At 43.8% G+C, this 19,117-nt stretch overlaps 1 protein-coding gene across 3 annotated transcripts in view; it reads left to right on the forward strand.

Annotated features, from left to right (window-relative positions):
- Window positions 1–15,028, forward strand: part of Rnf125 (ring finger protein 125) — a 75,757-nt gene extending 60,729 nt beyond the window's left edge. For all 3 annotated transcript variants that reach the window (XM_040757885.1, XM_040757884.1, XM_040757883.1), the window contains exons 2-6: window positions 2,020–2,173; window positions 6,651–6,745; window positions 8,183–8,273; window positions 9,726–9,833; window positions 10,898–15,028. In XM_040757885.1, coding sequence (XP_040613819.1) covers window positions 2,132–2,173; window positions 6,651–6,745; window positions 8,183–8,273; window positions 9,726–9,833; window positions 10,898–10,984 — 423 coding nt within the window. In that variant the 5' untranslated portion in view covers window positions 2,020–2,131 and the 3' untranslated portion in view covers window positions 10,985–15,028. The remainder of the gene's footprint in view (window positions 1–2,019; window positions 2,174–6,650; window positions 6,746–8,182; window positions 8,274–9,725; window positions 9,834–10,897) is intronic.
- Window positions 15,029–19,117: the final 4,089 nt, after the last annotated feature.

The following is a 19,117-nucleotide window of genomic DNA, read 5'->3' on the forward strand; positions in this document are numbered from 1 at the left end:
CACGCCACTGTTTTTCCTGTTTAGTTTTTGGAAACGGTCTTGTAGCTCAAGCTATCCTAGAACTCTCCTATGGAGCCCAGGTTGACTGAAATTCCCTGTCTCGGTCTCCCAAGTACTGGGAATATTGGCATGCTGATTTAATTTTTTTCTAATATGACAAAAGATATACCCCTGTTTTTATTTCATTCCTCTACCCCCTCCCCACTTTTAGCTTTTTGTTTATGCTCTTGCTTTGAGGCTAGACTAGACTCCAGTTGCTATTAAGCTGGGGATGACCTTGACCTTCCAGTTTCCCTGCCTCCAGCTCCCATTCGTGTCATCATGCCCACCTTAGGCCTGCCGGGCGTTGGTGGCGCACGCCTTTAATCCCAGCACTCGGGAGGCAGAGGCGGGCGGATTTCTGTGAGTTCGAGGCCAGCCTGGTCTACAGAGCGAGTTCCAGGACAGCCTCCAAAGCCACAGAGAAACCCTGTCTCGAAAAAACCAAAAAAAAAAAAAAAAAAAACCTCAGGCCTTATCAAACCGAGTCCTTCTGCAGTCTCACCTCTGACTCCCATTGAGTGAGGGCTTATCTGCTGGTACGTAAGTCATGTGAGCAAATAATTCAGGTTGGAGCCATTGATGGTGTATTTGAAAAAAAAAGTTTTTTATTTGAACCATTTGTAGCCAGGCAGAGGCATTCAGCTTCCAGCACTCAGGAGGTAGAGACAGGCAGAACTCTGTGTTTCAGGCCAACCTAATCTACAGAGTGAGTTCCTGGACAACCAAGGCCACACAGTGAAACCTTGTCTCAAAAAACAGAAAACAAACAAACAAAAACCCCCACATTTGAACCATTTGTAATGAATACTCTTAAAAGGATATACTTTAAAGGCTGTGCACGGTGGCCCACACTTTTAATCCTAGCACTTAGGAGGCAGGATCAGGCAGATATGTGTTAGTTTGAGGCCAGCCACGTCTACACAGTACATTCCAGCAAACAAGGCTACACAGTGCTGCCGCGCATTGGTGGCACATGCCTTTAATCCCAGCACTTGGGAGGCACAGGCAGGTGGATCTCTGTAAATTCGAGGCCAGCCTGGTCTACAAGAGCTAGTTCCAGGACAGCCTCCAAAGCCACAGAGAAACCCTGTCTCATAAAACAAAACAAAAACAAAAAACTACACAGTGCGACCCTTTCTCAAAAACAGACAAACAAAACAAGAATATTCTTTCAACTGGGCTTAGTGATGTATTCCTGTAATCCCAGGCAGATTATAGGAGGTAGAGAGTTAGTGGGTAAACTGAGCTTCTTCTTAAGGTTCTTAGTCTCATTCATAAAAGAATTTAGACAGGGGAGCAAGCCATGCCCTCCGAGTTAGGGTCCGACATATTTGGCAAGCAGTCACACGCAGCAGCAGAGAGAGAAAACCCAGACTGTCAAGAGAAGTATGCCTGGAGTTTGGAAGGAAGAAAGAGAAAAAGCTACATTTTCTGGATAACTCAGGAAAGTGGGAACTCCACAAGAGACTACTTCTAGGATAGGGTTTCTGAGAAGGAAACTCATTAAGTGGATAATTATTCTTGCCATCTTTTTATCATGGCTTGAGGAAATCAGCCTCTCTGAGGTGATTGATAGGCCCCCACTGCTTTGGGTCTCCATGCAGAGCCGTGGTAGAACTTAGATTCTGGTCTTTTTATCTTCGAGCAGTTGAATGGACCCTTAAAGCCCAGAGACGTGTCATTGTGTGGCTCTGGCTGGTCTGGAACCTGCTGTGTTGACCAGGCTGACCTTGAATTCCCAGGCTGGCCTGTCTCTGCTGCCTGGGTGCTAGGATTAAAAGCGTGGACTACCATGTCTAGCTCTTTTATTTTTCAATTATGTGTTTGCGCCTATGTATGAATATGTGCCCATATGAGTGCAGGTGTCACGGGAGGCCAGAAGACTCGGGTGCTGGGAATGGAACTCGGGTCCTCTGGAAGAGCAGTGAACTCAAGTGCTGAGCCCTGTCTGACGTATTCTCTGTTTGCTCTGAGTAGATTCTGCCGATCCTGTATTGCAACCAGTATAAAGAATAATAAATGGACGTGTCCATACTGCCGGGCATACCTTCCTTCAGAGGGAGTGCCAGCAACTGACGTAGCCAAAAGAATGAAATCAGAGTACCAGAACTGTGCTGAGTGTGGGAGTCTGGTGAGTAATATAGCCCATGTTCATGACTGCAAGCAAAGTTTTCCACTGAGACTATCATTCCGCCTGCTCCAGCTCCCCGACTTTGGGAACAGGGTCTCATTCTGTAGCTCAAGGGGGACCTAAACTTGCCGTCCTCCTGCCTCTGCTTTGGAAGTGTCCGATTCCATGCGTGCCCCCCCCCCACATCAGCTCCTTTACCATCAGTGTGAATGTAGCTCAGGGAGATTGCACCCATGGCTTCCTGCGAGGTAGGTGACTGCACCACATCCCAGCCCTCGTTTTCACGTGTGAAGGAGACGCATTAAGCTACCTGTGCGAGCTGTGAACTCTGTATCCTCATAGCAGCTAGCATTACAGGCTTGCCCCGCCAGCCGTTTAAACATTCTGCTTTCTCACCACCAACAAGAGCTGGAAAATAAACATTTTTAACATGGAATTGAAAAAACATGAAAATTCAAGCCTTTACTCTCAGCACACTGGAGGCTGAAGCTGTATGTCAAGGCTATCCCAGTCTACATAACAAGTTCCCATCAAGCCAGGACTAATACAGTACGGTGTGTCAGAACAGCAACAAATACCCGAAACAAAAAGCCAGTCCTCAGCCGGGCGTTGGCGGTGTACGCCTTTAATCCCAGCACTCGGGAGGCAGAGACAGGATCTCCGTGGGTTTGAGGCCAGCCTGGTCTACTGAGCTAGCTCCAGGACAGGCTCCAAAACAGAGAAACTGTCTCGAAAAACAAAACAAAAGTCAGTCCTCGCCAGGAGGTAGCGCATGCCTTTTTAGTCCCAGTGCTCAGGAGGCAGAGACCAGCCTGGTCTACAGAGCGAGATCCAGCACAGTCAAGGCTACATAAAGAAACCCCATCTGGAAAAACAAAAAGACTAGAGAGATGGCTCAGAGGTTAGAAGCATTGGCTGCTCAATTCCCCAGCAACCACATGATGGCTCACAGCCATCTGTAATGAGATCTGGCGCCCTCTTCTGGCTTGCAGGCATATGTGCGGGCAGAGTACTGCATACATAATAAATACATCTTTAAAACAAAAGTCAGTCCTCATAAGTCAAAGAACGCGGTTACTCTCCCACCTTGCCTCAGAGCCTGGAAACCAGCTGAACATTGTCCCCCGCTCCCTCTGAGTTTACAGGAAGATGCTAAACGGCCTCTGGACTTCTCAGCTCCCAAGAGAGACTGATTTGATCTGGCTACCTGCACCCCTCTTCCGGGGCCCCTGTCTCCTACTAGGCTCCTCTCCTGTCACCATCTTTCCCTTGAGACCTTACGGTCACATTCCACGCGTCAGTCACTGCCCACGCTCTTAATGCAAGGGCACATGGGGAACTTGGCACCTCCTCTAACTTCATACTCAGCATTTATCCACTAAGGCCTTTAAATGCCACTAAGGCCTCGGTGAAAGACATTTTTTTTTTTTTTTTTTTTGGTTTTTCGAGACAGGGTTTCTTTGTGGCTTTGGAGCCTGTCCTGGAACTAGCTCTTGTAGACCAGGCTGGCCTCGAACTCACAGAGATCCGCCTGCCTCTGCCTCCCGAGTGCTGGGATTAAAGGCGTGCGCCACCAACGCCCGGCCGGTGAAAGACATTTTTAAGTGTAAAGCCCAATTATCTATCATGGCCACCTGAGCAGAATTTATGATGTATCCTTTGGGAGCAAGCATCCAGAGACCCAACACTAATTTTCACACCTGTTTCAGATTTGGCACAAATAAACAACTTGTGTGTTTATTTTTATTAATTTATTTTACAGAGACAGCCTTACCATGATTGTCTATCCAAACCAACAGCATTCTCTCAGGTCCTGGGTGGATTCCTCACCTGATTCTGATCTCTGGTATCTGACTAATCAGGATTTTTGGTTAGTGTTTGTGTCCCTCTCTTGCTTTCGGGGCTGTTCTTCTGTCCAGGAATGCTTCCTGTTCCTTTACAAGTTCCAGCTTTGGGGACCTCACTGTCCAGGCCAGTTCTCTCTACGGAGCCTGGCCTTAGTATTTGGAGTACCTCTCAAAACATCTTAACTACCTGTGTATTTGATTATCTGCAGTATTAGAACACACAAGAGGCTCATTGTCTAACATCTCTTCAATGGCACCTTGCATAATTTTGTGTGTATGTCTAGATTATAAATTTGTCACTATGTTTGTCAATGTACAACCCCCAGGTTGATGCTTTTTCTAAGGAAAGCTTATCTTTCTTGAACAAAGAATATGATTTTTTTTTGAACCAGAGTCTTAGCCTAGTTTAGCCTGAAACTGTGATCCTCCTGCTTCAAACCCTCCTCCTCCCAAATCCTGAAGGATTATGCATGTACCACACCACACCTACTATCAGGCTAATTTTTTCCCTCCCTCCCTCCCTCCCTCCCTCCCTCCCTCCCTCCCTTCCTTCCTTCCTTCCTTCCTTCCTTCCTTCCTTCCTTCCTTCCTTCTGTTTTTTTTATTGTTGTTGTTTTTATTTGTTTTGTTTGTTTGAGGCAGGTCTCACTCTGTAGGCCTGCATGACCTGGGATTCACGGTGTGGATCAGGTTGACAGAGATCACTTGCCTCTCCTTCTCAAGTGCTGAGATTAAAGAGTCTGCCATAATACCTGACTCAGAAGTGTGTGTGTGTGTGTGTGTGTGTGTGTGTGTGTGTGTGTGTGTGTGTAATGTATGTATATACTTCTATATGATTAAACTAAGTAAAGAGAAGCCATATAAAGAGGATTCTTAAATTTTTATTGTGTGTGTGTGTGTGTGTGTATGTATACGAACGAACAGGCACACATGAGCACAGCTTGCATGTGGAAGCCAGAGTACGACGTGTAGGAATTGGTTGTCTCCTTCTTCTTTGTGGGGGCCTGGAATCAGTTGTCAGGGTTAGTAGCAGGAGCCTTTACCCACTGAGCTATCTCAGCAACCCCCAAGTAGATGTTATAGGTTACAAACGTTTCCCTGCTCCTCCTCTCCCTCCTCCCTACCTCCCACCCCCGTCACAGATGTAGTCTCACTGTATAGGCCAAGCTGGCCTGGAACTCAAGGATCTACTCACCTTTATTTCCCAAGTGCTCACCACTGGGTTTATATCTTTAATCCCATCACTGGGGAGGCAGAGGCAGGAGGATCTCTGAGTTCAAGGTCAGCCTGGTATATGGAGCTAGTTGCAGGACAGCCAGAGTTGTTATACAGAGAATCCCTGTCAAAACCAAAAAACAAAAGAGAAGACATGCCCCACCAAGTCTGGCTACAAGCATGTCTTTTTAAGATGACTACCTTGATCAGTCCTCCTTTTTATGGCTTTGATGGGTACTTTGTCACTGTTTTTGTGTTCTTGCTAACTTCTGCCTTTGGTTAAGCGACTGTGGCTATTTTTGTTTGTTTGTTTGTTTGTTTGTTGTTTTTCGAGACAGGGTTTCTCTGAGTCTTTGGGGGCTGTCCTAGAACTAGCTCTTGTAGACCAGGCTGGTCTCGAACTCACAGATTCACCTGCCTCTGCCTCCCAAGTGCTGGGATTAAAGGTGTGCATCACCACTGCCTGGATACTGTGGCTATTTCTGTCACGTGGTAGTTTTTGAAGCTGAACTTCCAGTGGAAGTTTGGGCAGCATGAGCTGGCTGTGGGCTGCCACCTAGCCACCGCTGTAGGAAGCTTCCTCCACGAGGAGATGCTATCAGTGTTTCTGATGAAACTGAGTGGAGTGTGCACTGTACTGTCAACATAGCCCTCTGCGTGTTTATCCGGGAAGAATAAGATAAAGATGGACTCCAAGAGCTGTGCTTTGTTAACCCTGATGGCACTAGGAAGTCTACTGTGCATCGTGAGCTCACAGCACGGCTAGTCATGTCATGAATTGGTGACATTTATGACTTCACCAAGCTGTGAGGTTTCCTTTACTTTATGATGGACCCTTGAAAAATGTGTGCATTCCATTGTCTTCGTCTCTATTTCTTTTCATCTCTTGCTAGTGTTTTTCTTCTTCTCCTATTCTTACTCTTTCCTCTTCATCTAGTTTTCCTTTTGTCCAAAATCTATTTGCATAACAGAATGCAAAACAAAATCCTTTGTTGCTACTCATCTTTTTCCCTTTTAAAAAACAAAATGCTTCTTAGAAGGAACAAATGTAAAAGCTCAACATTCAATGTTTCTGAAGTGTTAGGAGATTTAAAACACAGTATATTGTTATTATTGTTACTATTACTACTACTATTACTACTGCGGGTTTGTCTCTTCCCTGGCTGTCCTGGAACTCGATCTGTAGTCCAGGCGGGCCTCAAACTCAGAGATCTGCCTGCCTCTGCCTCTTGAATGCTGCGGTTAAAGGTGTGTTCATCTGGCTCAGCACTACTCTTGATAATTCCTGTACGTTGTGTTGTTTCATGAATAAATCCACTTAATTACTGCCCCAAGGTATCCTGATTTGAAAGTTATGGAGTAGGTCACATAGAGGCCCTTTCCAGCAGGAGTTTTATCTGATTTCCTTTGTGTAGGTTTGCCTCAGTGACATGAGGACACACATAAGGACATGTGAGAAGTACATCGATAAGTACGGGCCGCTGCAAGAACTCGGAGAGACGACAACAAGGTTTGTTTGAATTCAGTGGAATGTCATGCTAAAGTCAGTATGTTGATGGAGAATTTAGGCCTAGAACTTAGGAGGCTGAGGCAGGAGAGTTTTTATGAGTCTGAGGCCATTCTGGGCTATACATGAAAGTGCACTCAAATTTGAGTTTGAACATCTCTGTTTAAAAAGACTTCTTTCCTGTTTATGTGTCTTGCATTGTCTGCACCGTGTGTATGCTGTATCCACAGAGGTCAGATGACCACTCTGTGGGCACTGGAATTCCAATCCAGGTCCTCTGTAAGAACAGCCAATGCTCTTAACTGCTGAGCTATCTCTCCAGCCCCAAATATCTCTTTTTTAATCGTGGGTGATGGTGGCACACAACGCCCATCTTTATTTTCTTAATACTTGTGTGTGTGCGCTCCTGAGGGTATGCTGCGTCACGTGGATGCAGGGCCCTGTGGAGGAGGGAAAATGTGTTGGATCCCCTAATGGAGTCACGCAGAGTTGTGAGCCCTCTTTTAGGTGCTTGGAACTGGGCCTGAGCCCTCCACAAGAGGCCTTTTAACCACCGAGCCATCTCTCCAGCCCCCAACTTACACATCTTAACCTCAAAGTCCAAGGCACACTCTTTATTTTACTTGAAATTGCCTTGCTAATGTACATGCTACTGCAGGATTTGTTTTATAAGTGATGCCGTAAAATTTAAATTTAATTTTTGCTGAGCAGAGTGCAGATTCTGCTAGATTGAAGAGTAGTGGGGAGGAAGGGGACACATGAGTGGCTTTGACTGCAAGTCGATGGAGTTTATAAAAATTTAAAATATACGGAAACTAACTTAAACTTTAATTTCCTTTGCTGGTTAAAGTAATAGCAAAGACTCTTGCAGCTAAGTTTGGTGGCACAGGCTATAATTCCAGTACTCTGAAGACCAAGTCAGAAGGATCACCAATGCTAAGCTGGTCTATGCTACATAGTACCTTTGAGGACATCTTGAACCATGCAGTAAAACAAACAAAACCCCAGCCAGTATGGTGACAAATGCCTATAACCACAGCATTTGAGGAAGCTGAGGTAGATGGATTGCTGTGAGCTTTAGGAAAGCCTGAGCTACATAGCAAGACTCTTGTCTCAAAACTCACCAACCAGAAAAGGAAGCCACGTGGTGGCACATACTCATAGTCTCATAATCCCAACATTTAGGGGCTAGACGCCAGAAGACCAGGGTAAGCCTGGGCTACATAGTGAGACCCTGGCCCTCTCACAGAAAAGATACTAATGCCCTGTAGACCAGGCTGGCCTCAAACTCACAGAGACCCACCTGCCTCTGCCTCCCGAGTTCTGGGACTAAAGGCGTGCGCCACCAATGCCCGGCGGTTTTTTAAATTTCTAGTTAGGTGGCTACTCCCTAGGTGACCACTGTTGTAGTGGCTGTAATCCATTCTCTGCTCTCCCCAGGTGTGTGTGTCCGTTCTGTCAGAGGGAACTGGATGAAGGCTCTTTGCTGGACCATTGCATTACCCACCACAGATCAGAAAGGAGGCCTGTGGTAAGGATTCTCACCTACTGCCTGTCTGTCCGAATATAGTGTCAGAATTTCAGATGTATTAGAATCTGGGCATCTTGTCTCGTGCCTGTAATCCCAGTGCTTGGGAGGTAAGGAAGAGGGGACGCTGAAAGTCTGAGGCTAGCTCCGTGCCAGCACTTACTTATTTTCTGATTTTTAAAGTTACTACAGTTATTTATCTGTGTGTTTACACCAAGTTCACCTGTAGGGATGATAGAACTTTGGGGTGTCTTTTGGCAGAGAACTTTGGGCACAACTGGTGTCAAGTGTCTTTACTCACTGAGCATTTCACCAGGCCCAAGAAACTCTGTGTAATATGTTGCTGGGCATGATGGCACACACCTTTGGAAGGCAGAGGCAAGTGGATCTTTGTGAGTTCAAGCCTGGTCTACGTAGTGGGTTCTAGGATAGGCAGGTCTACAACAGTAAAGCCCTATAGTTTATTTTTGATTCTTAAAAAAACAATATTCAAATAAAAAAATAAATGCTTAGTGTCTTACCATGCAGCCCTAGCTGGCCTGGAATTTTCTTTGTAGATCTGGTCGACCTTGAACTCACAGAGCTCTTCCTGGATATAGATAGAATTTTTTAACATTGAGTTATAAAGGCAAGTGTAGTAGTAGGCTGGTGTTTAAGGCCAGACTTGGTCACAGTAGATTCAAAGCTAGCCTGAGCTACATGAGAAACAAAACGAAACAGTGCTAGGAAGATGGCTTAGTCAGTAAAGTGCCACACAAACAGGAAGACCCGAGTCTGTGTCCCTGCATTCCCCTAAGACCCGCATGTGATGGTGTGGTACCCACCTGGGGTCCCAAGACTGCTAGCTTAAGTAATTAGCCCCAGGTTCAATGAGAAGCTCTGTCTCAAAACATAAAGCTTGAGGGGCTGAAGAGATGGCTCGATGTTTAAGAATACTTGCTGCTCTTGCAGAGGACCTGAGTTCAGGTCTCAGCACCTACGTGGTAGCATCCAGCAATCTATAACTTCAGTTCCAGGATATCTGATGCTCTCTTCTGGATTGTATGGGCACCAGGCATGGATGTGGTACACATATTATATGCAGACAAACACTCATACACATAAAAGCCAATAAATCATTTTTTAAGATCCTTAAAAACTGTATGGCACCTCAAATACATAAAGGGGAAATAAAAATGAAAATAAATTAAGAACATGAGGTGGAGAGTAATTGAAGAAAACACCTGACATTGGCCTCTGGCCTTCACATGAACATTCACAAACATGACCTTGTGCAGATACTTGCAAATACAAGAATACATGTATGCATCACTCCTACACGAAACTAAACTAACAAAACGCAATGTTGAGGTATGTCCAATGGATTCAGAGTTACAGTTCGCATTCAACAGTGACTTCTTTTTTTAAATTCTGGAGTTAATAACTATTGAAACTTCTATTGGTCTTTTCTTCTAGTTCTGCCCTCTTTGCCATTTACTACCTAGTGAGAGCCCAAGTACCTTCAACGGCAGCTTAATCAGACATTTGCAAGTCAGCCATGCTCTGTTTCATGATGATTTCCTAGTAAGTATATTTATGCCTTTTACATTATGCTTTTGTGCTATGTTAAGCTTACCTGTTAAAGTCTCCATGAATAAAATTGTACAAGAAAAACTGAGCATGTAGGAAAGGGTATGGATTAACATTAGCATTAAGGAGAATGTCATGTCAGTAGAGTAGCATTCACTACTAATGTTGAAGTAGTCTTCTTTCAACAGCTGTGGTGGTGTATACCTTTGATCCTAGCCCTGGGGAGACAGAGGCAAACAGAGCTCTGTGAGTTCAAGGCCAGCCTGGGCTACATAGTAAGTTCCAGGCCAGCCAGAGCTACACAGTAAGACACTGTGTCAATGAACAAACTAAAACTATAGAATGGACTTCTCATAGCAATTTCACCTTTTGTTTTAGAAGTGAGAGGAACTGGAGAGAGATAGGGCTCCTACTACATTTGTTTTTACTTATGAAAGTGCTGATATGAAGCTTAAATTTCACTTCGATGCATAAAGAAGCAAGAAGAGCATTTTGTTGATTTTTTTTCCATTCCACAAATCAGTAATTAATAGAACTGTTATTATTCTGAGGCCTAGGACTGGCCTTCTTTTTTTTCCCAGTGCTAGAGATCTGCCCTGGGGTCTTGCCCATTCTAGGAAAATACTGTCATTCAACTGTGACCCCCAAAACTAGCGGGAATAAAGTGTAAACTTTATTCCAGGTGTGTGTGAAATATAGAGACCATCCTGACCTGACAAGGCTTTCTTTCCTTTACTTTTATACACCTTAAGGTTCTAATTTGCTTTTTACTTGTATGTCTATGTGTATGTTGTGGAGAGGGGGGTGTTTGTCAAGTGAGGTTAGAAGTGGACATCAGCTTAAGACTTTATGGCAATTCCTGAAAGGCCAGTGAAATCAAACAGGAAACAATAACCTCAAAGTAAGTTCTGGGCCTGACAGGCCTCCTGGAATCGTGGACAGGCCTTGTAACTCAGGGAAATTATTTCCTGAAAAATGAGCACTGTGTTGACCCTTGTGCCAACCCCTCGCATTTCTGAAACAAACTGACTGTTTCTAATCATTCTTCTCTGTTGTAGGATTTTGATATAATCGAGGAAGCCCTTATCCGAAGAGTGTTAGACCGATCACTTCTCGAATATGTGAATCACTCAAACACCACATAATTTTATAAGGGACGATTCACTTGTACCATTTAAGATGCTGCTTGAAGGACTAGAGGGAAACCGTCAGTGTTTGATGACGAAAAATGTACCACAGTGTTACAAGCTTGTCTTTGTTAAGTTGCATTCCAAAACTGCTTTTGTTTTGGTTTAGATCTGCCTTTACATTCTTGAGTTTCTTAGACATTTAGCCACAGGCAGTAGTCTCCATAAGCTGTTAACAGATGGAAGAGGCACAGACTGAGTATGTGATGAAGGAGGTCAGATGCACATTGGTGACACTGTGCACAATGCTACGTGTTCATAACTATCACCATGGCTAGGCAAGACAACCAATCTCTGTTCTATACAAAAGGATGGACCAAAATATGTGGACTAAAGGAAAGCGAAAATGCACTCAAATCCTAATGCTCTAATCTCCAATAAAGGAATGTGAATAATCTTACATGGAAGGAGGAAAGGGAAGAATTTGAACGCAACAGAATCGATTTTTAACCAAATTACAGTACATAATATTATAAGGAATTTTGTCTTTGGAATGTGTACTTAGCTGGACATAGTGGTGCTTGCCTGCAACCCAAGTATTTGGGAGGCAGAAGGATCAGAAGGGCAAGGCCAGCCTTGGCTGATGAGACCATAAAAACATTAAAAACAGAAAAAAGAAAAATTTATGTGGACTTAACTATTGACATATCATATATGCACATATAAAAATTTGATAGAATTTTTTCAAATATTTGTACCTTATTATTTAGAAGTATTTTATAATATAGGTGATTTCTTTAGACCTATCTGTTAATATTTGTGGTCGAAATTTTCACATTGGTAATTTTGAGTGGAACTCCCAAGCTTTGTTTTTAATTTTAACATCTTAAAAAGTATAAAATAAAGCACACAAAATGTATAGCTTAATGTGTTATTATAAGAAACATTATTGCTCATGGATGGTGACATATGTATGCCTGGGAGGCAAAGAAGTATTGCTTCAAGTTCAACGCCAACCTGGGCTACATAGTTGTAAGGCCTGCTTGGGCTGTAGAGTGAGACCTGGTCTCATTATGAACTCATGTATTTAGACACCCAGGAATGGACATCCATCCTTTGTTGAGGTTCAGCTTCTCTTTTCTTTGCCATTCCTCAAAGGCTGGCTGAGTCCTTTGAACATTTTGTTACTTTGCTTGCTGTCTCCTATGGTGAGAGCCTCCATGCGGAACTTGTGTTTGCCGTTATGCCTCTAAAACCACCCTTTCTCTGAGAAGCCAGCTTTCTTTCTGTGTGGGATGGTATTCCAAAGCTGGGAATGGTAGCCCATGCCTGTCAGGAGTTTCTGTTGTCAAGCTCTTCCTCAGCTGCATAGCAAGGTGGAGGACAGCTGACACAAGGCCTTTTTCATTCCAGGAGGGCTCCAAGGGTAGCTACTGTTGACTACACAAGACCTTTTTCATTCCAGGAGGGCTCCAAGAGTAGCTACTGTTGTTGAGGTGGCCATTGTTTCAAGGAGAGAGCTCGGAAACAGCTGTATGTTTGTTTAAAGAGAGAATACCTCATGGCCAGACATGGTGGCCATGGTAGTCCAGGATGGCTGCTAACTTGAGACCCTCTTGCTCTAGCATCCTGTTAGTAAGGATACAGGTGTGTGTTCCCATGCCTGGAAGTTATTTCCCATTTTCAAAATTAGCTTTACTGTGCCAGTGTTTTTTGTTTTTTGTTTTTTTTGTTATGTTCTACTCTCTCCCTTTTACAACCCCCCTCCCCAGTTCTTCAGGTAATATGTATATATTATTACTGGAGTTTTTCACATTTGATACTTTTGGGGGGGGAGTTGAAACAGGGTTTCTCTCTGTAGCTTTGGAGCTGTCTTGGAACTCTCTCTATAGACCAGGCTGGCCTTGAACTTACAGAGATCTGCCTGCCTCTGCCTCCCGAGTGCTGTGACACATTTGATTCTTCAGTGACACTGATTAGAATTACCATCTTGAAATGAAAAATGTAACCAAAACTTTGGCCATGGACTCCTGAGGGTGAAATGTTATTTGACTTAAATTAGCTAGCGGGCTGGTAAGATGGCTCACTAGGTAAAGGCTCTTGCTGCCAAGTCTGACAATCTGAGTTTGATCCCTGTGACCACATCTGTGAAAGGGAGCTCCCACACACAAATAAATGAGCATAACACAACTTTAACTGTAATAATTTATAAGCATCATTCATTACACATCGACATTGTCATAATCATGGTACCATGGCTTCTTCCCCCTTTTTTTGAGACAGGTTCTCAATATGTATACCTGGCTGGTCTGGAACTCACTGTGTAGGGCAGACTGGCCTTGAACTTTAGGTGATCTTCCTGGTTCTACCTGCTGAGATTTATATGTGGTCCTCTAGTTTCTAAACTTTCGGTAATGAATTTTTCCACGACTGCTTTGATATTGCTACTGTTTTCCCACCCAGGACAAGTTCACTTGGGGGATATAAAGCCAGGGAGGAAAAGGGCTTCAGGACATACCTTTCATTCGTTCATTTGTCTTTCAGTGTTAGATTAAACCCAGGAAGTGATGTGCACAGGCCAGTGCTGACCCAGGAAGTGATGTAAATCAGGTCAGTGCATATGCTAATTTAGAACCATCAAGTTGTTACACCTCTAAGTAAGTTAAAAAACCCATTCTGGGGTCTGGAGAAATGGCTCAGTGGTTAAGAACACCAGCTGCTGTTCTAGAAGATGCTGGTTCAATTCCAGCACCCACATGGCATTCACAACTGTAACTCCAACTCCAGGGCATCCAACACCCTCAGACATGTATGTAGGCGAAACACCAAAGCACATAAAATAAAAAGCAAAACAACCTATTCTGGATAACCAAGATGGCTCAGCAGGTAAAATGTTCTTGCAATTCTGGCCCCCAAGTTTATCTGAGCCCCAGCAGCTGATGGTGGAAGGACGACTCAGGAAAGTTGTCTTTCCATTTTTGCACACGCACTGTGGCATGCTCATGCTCACATCAGCACACATAAAAATAGCGAATGATGCCGGGTGTTGGTGGCGTGCGCCTTTAATCCCAGCACTCGGGAGGCAGAGACAGGCGGATCTCTGTGAGTTCGAGGCCAGCCTGGTCTACAGAGTGAGTTCCAGGACAGTCTCCAAAACAATACAGAGAAACCCTGCCTTGAAAAACCAAAAAAAGAAAAAAAGAAAAAAAAGAAACCCAACAGCTGAATTCCAAATTGGGCATGGCAACTCAAGTCTGTAATCCCAGCACTTGGGAAGTAGAGGTACAAAGATGAGAAGTCTGAGGCCAGGCTCGGCTACATAGCTAGTTTAGGCCAGCCTGGGGTTACATGAACTGTCTCAAAAACCAAAACCCTATGTTGTAAGCACTAAGTTGAAGTCATTACTAACAGTGTGTGGATAGACTCAGAATTCTACATGAGCTTTGTTGGTTTGCTTGTTTTTTAATTTTACCATCTATAGGATAAATTCGGTGCTGGCCACCTGGGTTATTTTGTGTTCTGAATTACTGCAGTTTGAAAGTAACATGCAAATATTCTTTCACTGTGCTTTTTACCTTTTTATAGAAAGGAGTCTGTAATTCATTGCTTTAAAAAGTAAAAAGCGGTATTCGTGTGTTTTTTTTGTAAATACTGTCTTATGTTACAACTTTATCAAGGAAAGAGATTCAGTGATATTCCAATGATTCTAAAACTCAGTTCTAAACTGCATGGAAAGTGGATTCATTGCAGATCAGCGGCAGAGAGTTAGCACTCCTAAGGCCCCCTTGACTACGGTAATGTTGGTTCCTTACAGTTACTGGCTATTTTATGTGTGTTTCATTTCAAAGTGAGCTTACTCCAGTTTTTGAATGTTCATTATATGATAATTTGTATGCTCATACATTGAAGTTATTTTTTAAGTACTAAGAGATTCATTCTTTCATTGTTCAAATTGTAAAAAGAACTTCTGATCAGAACTTAAAATGTATAATTCTTTTTCTTTTGAAAACTGTATTATTATGAAAAATAAAGAATGGCAGGACCATTGCTTTCATTAAGATATCCACTGTGTATGTGGGTTTTGTTTTTATTTTTGTGGTACTGGGTATAGAGCCTAGGCCTCACACATGCTGGTCAAGCATCCGAGTGCCTAGCTACATCCCTGCTTCTCTTCCTTTTTAAGACAGAGTCTAAATTAGTTGCCTAGGCTGCTTTTGAATTGTCATCTCTGTTTTAGCCTCTCAAGTAGTTGGGATGACAAGCATGAGTCACCGTACACAGTTTTTATTGTTTTGAAATAGGGTTTCAACTGGTAGCCCTGATGACCTGGAATTTGCTTACATAAACCCAGCTGGTTTTGAACTTGTGATCATATCTTTGCCCTCCCCCACAAGTTCTGGGCCTGTAGCCATGAACTGTTATTCCTGGCCAAGTGGCTTAGGAAACGCTCCCTCCCCTCTTCTCGGAAGTGCTAGGACAGGGACCCAGGGCATGTGTGCAGTTCTGTCTTATCTTTCTAGTTTTAGTGGAGACCCTTGCTAACAGCCAAGAGTAATGTCAGGGTGCTCAGAACGCCAAGTTTTCTAAACTGTGCTGTTATGGGTACTCTGAGTGTTAGTGATGAGGGGCTATCTTCTGCACTGGAGAATACTGAAAACCCTTAGTTTCTGCCTAGATCCTAAGCCAATAGCATACACTTCCCAGCTAGGACAGTCAATGTCTGTAGACAATGACAGTGTCTGCTGGGACGCAGAACTACTGGACTAAATGAAAATGACTTCGGTGGTAGATGTTACTTAGCCATGATTAAAAACAAAGAGGTGGCATGACACAGGACTCTGTCTCAAAAACAAAAGTGCTGCTACATTGCCTTTGGTCTATGGATGTAGAGTACTTGCCTCACACAAATATATAGGTCCAGTCTTTAGCAGCAAACAAAATAGGTGTGATTACACTTGCCTATAATGGTACAGGCAGGAGTGACAGGTGTTCAAAGTTAGCCTTGGCTTTATATTGAGTTTGAGGTCAGTTTGGCCCACAAAATACAGTCCTAGGTTTCAGAAGATACATGTTTTAAAAGTTTTGAATAAATAATATAATTACGTGTGTGCCTGAGTGTGTGTATATAAACATGTGCAAGCAGGAGTTCTTGGCTTAGAGGCATTGGATCCCCTAGAACTAGAGATACAGTTGTGAGGTGCCATGGGACTTCTGCAAGGACAGCCCGTTCTCTTAACCACCGAGCCATGTCTCCAGCCAGACAAGAACACATCTTGGTTTTTTGTTTTGTTTTTGAGGCAGGATCTTAATTTATAGTGCTGGCTTGGCCTAGAAGTCAGAAAGCTGCCCACCTCTGCCTCCTGAGAACAGATTAAAGATGTGTGCCACCATAGTTGAATAAAAACAACAACAAAAAAAATGAACACATAATTGTTTTTTCCCTGAGACAGGGTTTCTGTGTGTAGCTTTGGAGCCTGTCCTTGAACTCACTCTGTAGACCAGACTGGCCTTGAACTCACAAACTCACATAGATCAGCCTGCCTCTGCCTCCCAAGTGCTGGAATTGATGGTGTGCACCACCACCGCCCTGCCGTATTTCATTTGGTAATGATTCCGAAGTTTGAGTAAAAGTAACTAAATGTTACCATGATAATAGTGTGTATCAGAGCCACGTGTGGTGGCACATGCATTCCTACAAGCCTGGCATTTGGCTGAAGCAGGAAGAGAGTGTAGAGCTAACTTTAGCTGTATAAGGAGTTCAAGACTTCAAAGCCTACTGAGATTTTTTTTTGAGACACAATCTCATGTAGCCCAGGCTGACCTCACCCTCGACAAAAAAACAACCAGCACCTACCCTCTAATCTATCTCTTTTGTTTTGTTTTTGAGACAGGATCTCACTATGTAGCTTTGGCTGTCCTGGAACTCACTATGTAGACCGGATGGCTTGGAACTCACAGATGTCCGCTTTTTTTTTTTAACAGAGGGCCTAAAATGCAACATTCTATCATCCTTTTATGGAATTTCAAGGTTGTGTTCTGCAGAAATTTGAACTTAGGGGCCAGCTGGCTTGAAACTCCTTATGGGGGTGTTGTAGGATATTATTTTAAAACTAGGCAAAGATATGTTACTTCTGTTTATGCTGCATTTGTTTAATTATGAAAAGATGTGTTACATTTGTTTCACTATGCCTGACTTCTTTTGGTCTACTAAAGAGCTGAACAGCCAGTAGCTGGGCAGAGAAAGGATACATGGGGCTGGCAGGCAGACAGAATAGATAGGAGGAGAAATCTAGGCTGAGAGAAGAGAAGAATGAGAGAAGGGGAGAGAACCAGGGACAAGCCCAGGGCAAGGTGAGAGACATGCCCGGGGCAAGAATACAGCTAGACACCAGGCAGATGTAGGGAAGCAGTGAAAGTAAGATCTGCAGAAGTAGGAAAGGTAGCAAGCCTCCAGGCAACGGGCAGATAGAGAGAACGGGTTAATTTAAGTTAAAAGAGCTAGCTGGAAACTAGCCTAAGCTAGCCTAAGCCCAGTATTCAAAACTAATAATATGTCTCTGTGTCATGATTTGGAAGCTGGTCGGTGGTCAAAATAAAAACAAAAAGCCTGGTATTTGGGGGGGAAATAGCTTTCCCCCCAAGTTTTGGGCGTTGAACCTAAGGCCTTACTCATGCTACTTAAAAACACCTTCAACCTTTTCAGTAAAGTAATACAATTAACAGAAACAGAAAAGGGAGTGGCTTCCAGTGGCTGAAAGGAAGAAAGGGAGTTGTTCAATGGGTCTCGAGTTTCAGTTCAGCAGTAGGCAAAAGTTCTAAACACAAAGTGTATAGCTGATACCACGATACTGTACATCTGAAAAGTGATCAAAATGGATGGGGGCTCTGGCTCAATTCTCAATACCCACAGAGCAGCCCCCTTGTGGCTTTTGTCAGTATTGCATGCACACGGTGCTCAGACATACAGACTGCAAAACTTAAACGCACAGAAAGAAAGAAATCTTAAAAATATTTGTATTAGGTTCATTCATTTTATAAGTATTTCTGCCTGCATGTATGTATTACACCATGTTCATGCTTGTTGTTCCTGGAGGTCAGAAGGCGTCAAATACCCAGAAACTGGAGTTACAAGGCCTCTGTATAAGTGTTGAGCAATCTCTACCATTGCTCCCCAAATCAATCCTTAAAAAATTATCTAGATGGATTCCGCGTGTGTGTGTGTGTGTGTGTGTGTGTGTGTGTGTGTGTGTGTGTGTGTGTGTGTGTGTGTGTGTGTTGCATGGTTCTTCACCATCACTCTCCGCCCCATTTCTTATTTTGGGGGCAAAGCTCTGGCTAGCCTGGAACTTACTGTGTAGACCAGACTGGCCTCAAACTTACAGAGATCCACCTGCCACTGCCCAAAAAGGTGTAGATCAAGATACCCAGCTCCACCTGAATTTTGGAGACAGGGCACTCAGTAAACTTGGATTTTGGTGATTTGACTAGACTGGCTGATCAGATAGTCCCAAGAATCCTCCTGTTGCTGCCTCACCTGCACTTGGGATTATAGATGTGAACTGCGCACCTGGCTTTTTAAGACAAATAAATATCATGCGTTCTGGGGAAATAAGGTCAAATGCTTGTCCAGCAAGCACTTACTGATTGAACTGTTAGCTCCTAAGAGTCTATATTAGTGTTGTGTTTCTCACCCCATTCTCTCTCCTCTCTCTCTCTCTCTCTCTCTCTCTCTCTCTCTCTCTCTCTCTCTCTCTCTCTCTCTCTGTCTCTTTCTCCCTCTCTTACACACATGAGCTTTTTTTTTTTGAGGTTTTGAGACAGGGTTTCTCTGTGTCCCAACCCGCAAGACATTCAACGTGGGTCTGGTGGACACCTAGGAAAAAGATGGGGGTCAGGGGACACAAGGACAGATGCCAAGACAAGAGTCTGATCAAGGTGACAACTTTATGCATCCCAAAGGGATTTATACAGGGGAAGGGAGGAGGGAAAGGAATGGGGGTGTGCTGTCGCTTCGATGAACCTGGTGGAGCGAAGGTCAGTGGGAGGGGTAGGTCATCCTGTGTCCTCTGGTAACCTAACCGCAGACTCTAACTTTATCTTTCACATTCGACCTTCTATTAAGCCTAAGCCCTAGATAAGCCGCAGGTCTGT

Source organism: Mesocricetus auratus, unplaced genomic scaffold (assembly GCF_017639785.1).
Source record: "Mesocricetus auratus isolate SY011 unplaced genomic scaffold, BCM_Maur_2.0 Super-Scaffold_100015, whole genome shotgun sequence".
Classification (NCBI taxonomy): domain Eukaryota; kingdom Metazoa; phylum Chordata; class Mammalia; order Rodentia; family Cricetidae; genus Mesocricetus; species Mesocricetus auratus.